General features: G+C 42.5%; 1 protein-coding gene across 2 annotated transcripts in view; it reads left to right on the top strand.

Annotated features, from left to right (window-relative positions):
• The first annotated feature begins 5,428 nt into the window (after positions 1–5,428).
• The window catches only part of LOC142662134 (nicotinamide N-methyltransferase-like), a 39,804-nt gene continuing 34,258 nt past the window's right edge, over positions 5,429–10,974 (top strand). Inside the window, exon 1 of one of the 2 annotated variants that reach the window (XM_075840113.1) lies at positions 5,429–5,655. In XM_075840113.1, the coding sequence (XP_075696228.1) occupies positions 5,508–5,655 (148 nt within the window). In that variant the 5' untranslated portion in view covers positions 5,429–5,507. Of the gene's footprint in view, positions 5,656–5,881; positions 5,928–10,974 lie in introns of those variants that run through there. The other variant, XM_075840114.1, reaches the window with a different exon arrangement.

The raw sequence follows: 10,974 nt of genomic DNA, 5'->3' as shown, positions 1-10,974 counted from the left end.
ATACTATTCTCTACCACCACTCCCTTATCTAAACATACATATAAGTTACGTTGCAATACATGCACGCTCACTGTTTCTGTCCCATTCACTCTTAAATACACACTACCGTTCAAAAGTTTGGGGTCACCCAGACAATTTTGTGTTTTCCATGAAAACTCACACTTATATTTATCAAATGAGTTGCAAAATGACTAGAAAATATAGTCAAGACATTGACAAGGTTAGAAATAATGACTTTTATTTGAAATAATAATTTTCTCCTTCAAACTTTGCTTTCGTCAAAGAATGCTCCATTTGCAGCAATTACAGCATTGCAGACCTTCGGCATTCTAGCTGTTAATTTGCTGAGGTAATCGGGAGAAATTTCACCCCATGCTTCCAGAAGCCCCTCCCACAAGTTTGATTGGCTTGATGGGCACTTCTTGCGTACCATACGGTCAAGCTGCTCCCGCAACAGCTCTATGGGGTTGAGATCTGGTGACTGCGCTGGCCACTCCATTACAGATAGAATACCAGTTGCCTGCTTCTTCCCTAAATAAATAGTTCTTGCATAATTTGGAGGTGTGCTTTGGGTCATTGTCCTGTTGTAGGATGAAATTGGCTCCAATCAAGCGCTGTCCACACGGTATGGCATGGCGTTGCAAAATGGAGCGATAGCCTTCCTTATTCAAAATCCCTTTTACCTTGTACAAATCTCCCACTTTACCAGCACCAAAGCAACCTCAGACCATCACATTACCTCCACCATGCTTGACAGATGGCGTCAGGCACTCTTCCAGCATCTTTTCAGTTGTTCTGCGTCTCACAAATGTTCTTCTGTGTGATCCCAACACCTCAAACTTCGATTCGTCTGTCCATAACACTTTTTTTCCAATCTTCCTCTGTCCAATGTCTGTGTGCTTTTGCCCATATTAATCTTTTCCTTTTTATTAGCCAGTCTCAGATATGGCTTTTTCTTTTCCACTCTGCCCTGAAGGCCAGCATCCCGGAGTCGCCTCTTCACTGTAGACGTTGACACTGGCATTTGCGGGTACTATTTAATGAAGCTGCCAGTTGAGGACCTGTGAGGTGTCTATTTCTCAAACTAGAGACTCTAATGTACTTGTCTTGTTGCTCAGTTGTGCAGCGGGGCCTCCCACTTCTCTTTCTACTCTGGTTAGAGCCTGTTTATTCTGTCCTCTGAAGGGAGTAGTACACACAGTTGTAGGAAATCTTCAGTTTCTTGGCAATTTCTCGCATGAAATAGCCTTCATTTCTAAGAACAATAATAAACTCTCGAATTTCACATGAAAGCTCTCTTTTTCTAGCCATTTGGAGAGTTTAATCGAACCCACAAATGTAATGCTCCAGATTCTCAACGAGCTCAAAGGAAGGTCAGTTTTATAGCTCCTCTAAACATCAAAACTGTTTACAGCGGTGCTAACATAATTGAACAAGGGTTTTCAAGTGTTTTCTAATCATCCATTAGCCTTCTAACACAGTTAGCAAACACAATGTACCATTAGAACACTGGAGTGATGGTTGCTGGAAATGGGCCTCTATACACCTATGTAGATATTGCATTAAAAACCAGACGTTTGCAGCTAGAATAGTCATTTACCACATTAACAATGTATAGAGTGTATTTCTGATTAATTTAATGTTATTTTCATTGAAAAAAAACTGTGCTTTTCTTTCAAAAATAAGGAAATTTCGAAGTGACCCTAAACTTTTGAACGGTAGTGTAACTGTCCCTGTACACTAAGGGTTAACAAGTGATGTGAAAGATAAATTGTTACCAGGGGATAGGCAGGTAAAGGGTCAACAATGGGAATGTACAGGTAGGTAAAGGGTTAACCAAGGATGTGTACCAGGAGATGTGCAGGTAGGACTAGGGGAAATTGGGGCACCAGCTCGTTGTGTACGGGGGTGAAGCAAGGGTTAAGTGTAGGGGGAGAGAGGTAGGAATGCTCATTGTCCAGGGAGAGAAAGGGTTACACGCAGCTATTGCCTCATGTAGATACTTTGTCTCGTTGGTGCTGGGAGCGTCTGGGCAGGCAGGGCAGGAGAGATCCGTGCTGGAGCTGTGGAGCAGGTAAGTGGCTCGTCAGAGTGGTGAGGGAGGCAGTATCTACTTCTGAGCGTACTGACGCATGGCTATTTAAACCCTGCCGGTACGCTTGTAACTGTGGTCGAGATCGCCCACAAGAACGTGTGCGCGGGAAGTTTAATATGGAGACAGGAGATCAAAAGCAGTATCTCCTGTCTCCATTTTTAACACAAAGCAGGACAATGACTAATTGTTGTGCTTTGTTGTGAGGCAGGTACTCATGACCAAGTCTCTACAGCCCTGGGATATTACACACATTTTTTATATTATATATATATATATATATATATATATATATATATATACACACACACATAAATAGGGGACACTTCCCTTTACAGGGAGGATGTCATGTTTGCATATTTTCTAATGTTCGACTGCTAAATATAATATCATACACTGTGCCCCTGAATATAATAGTGCCATACACTGTGCCCCTGAATATAATAGTGCCATACACTGTGCCCCTGAATATAATGGTACTATACATTGTGCTCTTGAATATATTAGTATCACACACTGCGCCCTGAGTACAATAGTACTGTACACCGTGCCCCTGAATATAATAGCACCATACTCTGTCCCCATGAATTCAATTGTGGCAAACACTGTCAAGTAAAATACCACACACACACTCACAATGCCCCCCGTAGATAGCACCAGTCACTGCCCCGTGTAGATAGTAGATAGCGCCAGTCATAATGCCCTCTGTAGATAGCGCCAGTCACAATGCCCCCTGTAGATATTGCCCAGTGTAGATAGCACCCCCAACGCTGCCCACAGAAAAAAAAATAACCCATTCTCACCTGTCCCCGTTCCCACGCCGGGGTAACGGCGCAGTCGACGTGATGACGCGTCATTTTTAAAGCGCTGAATGGCGATGCGGGAACTAATGGTTCCCGTCTTGCCAGTGCAATAGTAATCAATTGTATCCGCGTCCTAAGGACGCAGATACAATTGGGTGAGAGGTCCAGCTTCACCTCTGTTCTCTGAACCGGCTGTAATGTTATCATAAACTTGTTCGGGGCGAACTGGGCCCCCTTTCAGCCTCGGGCCCTGGGCACATGACCAGATTGCCCTCATTATTATCCGCCCATGGGTGTTTCCAATATTTCAGGGGCATTAGGCGCCCCATAAAACAGGGCAATCAAATTCAAGGGCAGAAATGCTGGACCCAAAAAGCCAAAAAGGCCTCCTTTTATGCCAAGCCCTGGTACATGCCCGCACAGTGAATAAAGCACACATACTTGGTATCCCCATGCACGGGAGAAGTGGAAGAACGTGAAGGGAGATGGATTTTGTCCATGGTCCATACGGTGTGTGATCACTGTTTGCATAAAATGACAACACATTTGATAAACTAAAACAACAATAACAAGTAGTACCTGTCAACAATTTTAAATCTGATACTTCTTGTTGTCCCAGACGTTACTTAACCTAATCAAGAGGGAGGTTACATACCGGATGAGGAGACAAGGGGGTTAAACGTGATTAAAGAGAATTTGTCAGAAGTTTTAAGTTATATTTTTTCTATCTATCCAATCTATCCAATCCTCTCTCCGTCACCCTGGATCGCTGTGAGGGAAAGTGAAGAGGGCTATATACACACGACCGTGAAAAATGGCAGTCAACAACGAATCAACTGTCAGTTTTTCATGGCTGTTTTGCATCAATGTGTCTCAAAATTTGAATCCATTTCCTGACCGTTTTTAACCGGGATTTGCCAACCGTTTTTCATGGACGTTAACATTTTTTTATTAATTTTATTTGTTAGGGTTTTTTGTCCCAACCTCCTGAAAACACCACAGTGCCCATGTAGACAGTGATGCAATACCACTGCAGATAGTGCCACATTGCCCACATAGTGCCACAGTTCTCCCTGTAGATAATGCCCACATAGTGCCACACACAGTGCCCATGTAGATAGCACCAGTGTCCCCTGTGGGTAGTGCCAATATAATGCCACAGTACCCATGTAGATAGTGCCACACCCCCTGTATATAGCAACCCGTGTAGATATCACCACATCCCCTGTAAATAGCGCCACCCCCCTGTAGATAGCAACATTCCCCCTGTATTTAGTAATATTCCCACTGAAGATAGCACCCCACCAGTAAATGGAGCCCCCTTCCTGTAAATGGCACCACTGTAGCTCCCTGTAGGATTCCACTCCTATAGGAAGCCCCTGATGTCTTTCCATATATGGACAGTGACGTCAGGGGTTAACTCTAAAAGCGGAATCCCCTGCCAGAGCGGGGATTCCGCTCCAGGAGTACCCCCTGACGTCACTGTCCATATATGGATAGTGACACCAGGGGCTTCAACAGTAGCGGAATCCCTGACACAGAGCGATCTGACACGGGGGATTCAACTCCTAGAGGGAGCCGCTGACGTCATTGTCCAAATATAGATAGTGACACCAGGGGCTTATCCAGTAGCGCAATCCCCGATCAGAGTGTCGGCCGGGGATTCCGTTCCCCGGCACAGAGCGTTCTGCCACCGGGGATTACACTCCTAGAGAGAGCCGCTGACGTCATTGTCCATATATGGACCAGGGGCTTCTCCAGTAGCGGAATACCCAGCCAGAGTGTCGGTCGGGAATTCTGCTCCTAGAGAGAGTCACTAACGTCACTGTCCAAATGGCTCTGTCTAGAAGCGTAATCCCCGGCCTGTGCGATCTGACACCGGGAATTCCGCTCCTAGAGTCAGTTCAGGTGGCGCTATCTACAGTGGGAGGTGTGATGCCATCTACAGCTGGGGGTTGCTATCTGCAGGGGGGTGGCACTATCTACAGCGGGGTTGGAAAGATGGTGGGGGCTCCCTCTAGGAGGGGAATCCTCGGCCAGAGTGCTGGCTGGGGATTCAGATGCTGGAGGGAGCTTAGGTGGCGCTATCTACAGAAGGTTTTGCGCTGCCGACAGGGGGTTGTGAGTGGCACTATCTACGGTGGGGGGTGTATTCCGGGGCTCTCAAAGCCCCGGCCGACATGTGAGTGCAAGTGCTGCTCACACTGAAGCAGCACTGCACTCATTAAACCCGTTCCAGGCTGTCGACGTCTATACACGTGCTAACTGCACGGGACATCGTCAGTTAGAACGTATATAGCCGTATGGCAGTCGTGAAGGGGTTAAGCAGAAATTGTTAGCAAAAGAATGTGCCACAGTTTAAGCCTCAGTAGTAAAGCCTTTTCAATTTCCTGAAAAAATGTATGAGCTGTTAGTGAAGATGAAAGTTTATATTGAAGTGAATTATTACATAAACTTCTGGTGAGCATCCCGCTGCATTCCACAAGGTTTCATGCCAGAAACAGACAACGCCTTCCCAGCAGTACTTTGGACATAGCAAACATACAGGATCAGCTTAGTTTACAGCTAGTCGGCTTGTTTTGTGCTCGACTGTTATTAAGCTCAGAGTCAGTATGTCGGATTTCACAAATACAAGTGAATATGAAGAAAAGTTCGATCCACGAATATATCTGGAAACATATTTTCATTTGGGATCAGGTAGTCTGGCAGATGATTTTCTGAAGTTCGTTCTTGAAAATTTCAACAAGACTTTCAAATCAGGTATGAAATCCAAAATTATAGACGTAAATTCTCGCTGGCTAGAATATAGTTTATTTTTATGTGTCTCTTATTTAGTATGCAGACATCATGTGGTTTCATTAAGATGGAAAAGAATCACATTTCAGATCCTTGTCGTGCCTTGTAATGCTAATGTTGAATTTACAGGTTGGTGCGTTATACCACAGGAGAAATCTGTCACATTACAAGTTATCAAGGAGCATAAAAATGACCATAAACAGGAATGGTGCCGCAGACCAAGTGCTTTAATACAGGTCAGATTACTCTGAGGTGACCTATAATAATTACAATAATTTATTGTAGAGCATCGTCCATTATAATACTCACTGCGTCTGCTGCAGAGCCACTTTAAGAACAGGAAAGAAGGGCTTTACTTGAGTGAGGAATATAAAACTAGCGTTGGACTGGGGTACCAGTCTCTAAATGATTCTTAGGGCCCACCCTCCATCTATACAGAACATATGCACCACCACTTTCAATTGCATTGTAAACTATACTGTATAATTTCACATAGAAGATGTATCATCAATAAGGTCTAATAGGTTATTTGTGATTTAACCCATTAAAAATAGATCCTAAATACAAGTGAATAGCTCCTAAGTCTGCTTAAAATGAGATTGTCTTCTGCTGAACCCCTGGTAGCCCTATTTTATCAGGGTCCATTATTGTGTCAAAACCTGTGTCCCCTGGAGTGTCTCGTGTGGTCCAGTCCAACCCTGCATAAAGCTCCCACTTCCTCGTTACAATAGGTTCTGTAGTTAGTCAGGATCTGAGCTGTGTCCACTGCCGTTTATTAATTCTATACATGTCAGTAATTCCATCAATGGTGGTACGACTGTCATTATTCTTAATTTGTTTACTTTACCTATGACTAGATTCTAGCTTAATTTAATTCAATCATAAATTCAATATTTTAGATTAAATTAATTTTAAAAAAATCCAAAAATTACAGTCTTTCTAATCCGCATACTGTGTTGACTCGGATGTTGAAAAGCTTTAGAAATCATAGGTGCAGTTAATAACTGCTGAAATCAATTTCTCAAGCAAGAGCTACTACTTCACCTAATGTTCACATTACAAATTCTTCCCTTGTTATTAAGTGCACCTACGATTTCTAAAGCTTGTCAACATCCACTGCAACGGGGCCCCGAAATATTGATAAACGGACTGGAGCATAATATATTGTTTATTGCATATATTTAGAGTGTGCACATGTATATAAGTAGATTGGTAGAAAGTGTGCGGTGGCTGTGTATGAGAGAATAAGCAGAGTCATCCATCAGAGTTTATTATATTAATGTGGTCACACTAAGGCCTCATGCCCACTTCCGTTTTTTCCTTCAGGGTGCTAGCCGGTTTTTTGGCGGCTAGCACCCTGACCCATTCATTTCAACGGGGCCATGCACACTTCAGTTTGTTTGACGGTCCCGGTGTTCCGTTCCGACAAAAGTAGAGCATGTCCTGCTTTTGTCCGAGATTCCATAACCGTGTGGCCCATACAAGTCAATGGGTCCGTCAAAAAAACTGAAGGCACACGGAAGGCATCCATCTGACGTCCGTGTGTGACGGAGCCGTTGCCTAGCAACGGCCGGGCGGGCAGAGGTAAACATAGAGACAGATATTGCGCTGCACTAATTGGCAGCCCCTTCTCTCTATCCAGCACTGATAGAGAGAAGAGACTGCTGATCAGTGCTGGAACGCAGCGATAGAAAGAAAAATAAGTTCATACATACCCCGGCCGTTGTCTTGGTGACGCGTTCCTCTTTTGACATCCAGTCCGACCTCCCTGGATGACGCGACAGTCCATGTGACCGCTGCAGCCTGTGAATATCATGTGCGGCACTCACAATATCGTGTACATAGTGTGAATGGGAATAGTTTCCTCTCCGAAACTGAAACAAGTGTACACGGAGTACACACGGGAAGCACACCGATCCAATTACGGACACACGGATCCGTGAAAAACGGCCGTGAAAACCGTGATGGAAGTGTGCATGAGGCCTTAATTTGTAACTTTACCTAATCCAAAATATAAATATTAAATAGTTTCCTGGTTCCATGTTACCTTTCTCTGTTATAACTTCATAGTGTATCAAATGTGTATCAAGCTGGGCAGGGGTTTCCTGAGTCAAGCCCTGACAGAAGAGACAAGCCCTTCTGTATAACTCACAAGCTCCTATCAAGACTATCAAGAAGGTGGAGGCACTGCCCGAAATAAGAAAGAGATACATTAAACACCTATTACATTAGAGACTTATTTAACCCCTTAGTGATCAGCCTATTTTAAACCTTAATGACCAAGCTATTTTTTAAGTTTTTCCATCATCGCATTCCAAGAGCTATAACTTTTTTATTTTTGCGTCGACATAGCTGTATAAGGACTTTTTTTTTGCGAGACAAGTTCTATTTTTTAATAGCACCATTTTGGGGTACATATATTTTATTGATTAACTTTTAACTTTTTTTGGGGGTAATAGAAAAAAACAGCCATTTCGACACACTTTTTTTGCATCCTTAATTTACCGTGTGGTATAAATAACATAATAACTTTCTTCAGTGGGTCATTACGATTGCGACGATAACAAATTTATATAGTTTTCTTATTTTTTACTACTTTACACAGTAAAAAATTATTCGTTTTTGTGTCTCCATATTTGAAGAGCTGTAACTTTTGTATACTTCTGCCGATGCAGCTGTATGAGGGATTTTTTTTTGCGGGACAACTTTGATCACTTTTTATAAAAAAAAATTTGAAGCCAGCATGCACAGAAAACATCAATTCTGGCATTGTTTTTTAATTTTTTTTTTACCGCATTCACCGAGTGGGTTAAATAACATAATTGCTTTATAGTTGGGGTCATTACGGATGTGGCGGTACCAAATATGTGTAATGTTCATTATTTTTTTTCATAATAAAGCATTTTGTTAGGGGAAAAAGTGGGTTTTTCCATTTTATTTACTTTGGGGTTTATATTTACTTATTTATTTAACTCTTTTAAACTTTTTTTAACTTTTTTATTAGTTCCACTAGGGGACATTACTGTGCAATCGTTTGATCGCTTTTATAATACACTGCAATACTTCTGTATTGCAGCGTGTTATTACCCGTCCGTGTAAAACTGACAAGCATCTGCTAGGCCATGCCTCTGGCATGGCCTAGCAGGCATTAACTCGTAGCAGACCTGGGGGCCTTTGTTAGGCCCCTGGCTGCCATAGAAACCACTGGCACTTTGCGATCGCATGCAGGGTGCCGGCTGGGTAAGAGGGGGAGCCCCGCCAAAACCACTTAGTTGTAGCTCCTCATGTCCCAACCCATGCAAATGGGCACCCCTGCACTGTCTTGTTGGATAGTGGGTCTCGAGTCTCCATTATATTTGAGAAATGGTTCAGAAGATATGCGCATAACGTGCCATTACAACCACTATCTGGATTAGTGGTCTGGGGACTCAGTGAGCAAAGCTACCCCTATCGAGGATATGTGACAGTCTCCTTTTGATTCCCAGAAGCTGTTGTAGGAGTGGAGAAGGAAATACCCATTGTGGCCTTGGTGTGTCCAGAAGCTGATCCCAAAGAAGTACCAATTATAGTGGGGACCAATGCCAACATATTTAGTACTTTAGCACAATGGTGCCGAGAAGTTAGGGGAGAGAACGATCAACATACTCTTACCATCCACCCAACCTGCCTGGCGGCGTATAGTAAAAAAGAGGCAGAAGAAAGAAAGAAGCAATGCGTTGAATCTTTTGACTCCTGCTTTGAAAATAGTGATTTAAATGAAGAAGGGAGAAAGATGGTAATAAATGATAGAATGGCCTTTTCATTAGGCGATTGGGACTTGGGGTTAGCCAAAGGAGTGGAGCATCATATTAGACTGACGGATGACAAGCCTTTTTGAGAGAGGTCCCCTAGATTAGCCCCAGCAGACATTGAGGATGTTTGACAACACCTACGTGGCTTATTGGAGGCACAAGTCATTATAGAGTCTAGTAGCCCATATGCTTCTCCTATCGTGATAGCTCGAAAGAAAAATGGGAATATCCGCATGTGTATGGATTACTGCACCTTGAGCCAGCGCACTGTCCCTGACCAATACACTGTGCCAAAAATTGACAAAGCCTTAGATTGTCTACGGCGAAGTCAATGGTTTTCTGTGTTGGACCTTCGGAATTGTTATTACCAGATTCCCATGAGCGAGGAAGATCAGTAGTAAACAGCCTTCATCTGTCCTATCGGCTTTCTACTAATTTAAGAGAATGGAAAAGAAAAAAGAAAAAAGAGATTCAGAAATGTAACTCACTTGAAAGTTTTATTGGTGATTTAAACTCCAATGAACTTAATATTCTTCTGACTTTCTCTCATAACAAAGATCATATTAGCTTTTTAGATCTTAATATCCATAGAGAAGGAAATAAATTAAAAACGACCACATATCGGAAACCGACATCTGGTAATACCCTCTTGGCAGCAACCAGCCATCATTTTCCATCTCAAATTAAGGGGATTCCGATTAGTGAATTCCTTCGAATTCGTCGTAATTGTACGGATTTCAGGGACTTTAAAAGCGAAGCGCAAGATTTATCATCTCGCTTTGAAGATAGGGGTTATTCCAAGAAAATGATCAAGAAAGGATACAATAGAGCATCTATGCATAATAGAGAGGAAATTCTTAAAAGAGTCAAAAAGGATAATAGTGATGATAGAGTTAGATTCATTTCAAGGTATGGGTCCCATTGGAACATACTCCGGAATCTGATGATTAAAAACTGGCCACACTTGATTTTGGATAAAAGAATTAATTCAATAGTAGGGAACATACCGAGTATGGTTCCGAGAAAGGCCCCTACTTTGAGGAATTTGCTGGTGAGTTCTGAGTTTAAGAGAAGGACCCCAAATAATGAGAAATGGTTACAGAAACGTCCCAAAGGAATGTTCATGTGTGGCTCTTGTAAATGCTGTAAGTATGTCTTAAAATCAGACAAATTTCTGGATAGTGAACATAAAAGGGAATTTAAAGTTTATAACTTTATTAATTGTCGCTCAACCATGGTCGTTTACTCTATTACTTGCCCATGTGGGAAACAATATATTGGGAAAACGAAACGTGAACTACAGGTTCGCATCAGTGAACATATTAGAGATATCAACAAGGGTGAAATGGCTAATCCTCTAGCTGCACATTTTAAAACGTACCATGCTCAATCTCCAACTGGCTTAAAATTTATGGGGATTTATCAATTATCTCAAGATAGAAGGGGAGGTGATCTCAATCGAATACTCCTTCAGAAGGAAACTATGTGGATT

This window comes from Rhinoderma darwinii, chromosome 10 (genome assembly GCF_050947455.1).
Source record: "Rhinoderma darwinii isolate aRhiDar2 chromosome 10, aRhiDar2.hap1, whole genome shotgun sequence".
In the NCBI taxonomy this organism is placed as follows: Eukaryota; Metazoa; Chordata; class Amphibia; order Anura; family Rhinodermatidae; genus Rhinoderma; species Rhinoderma darwinii.
This window is presented reverse-complemented; position numbering and strand designations above follow the sequence as displayed.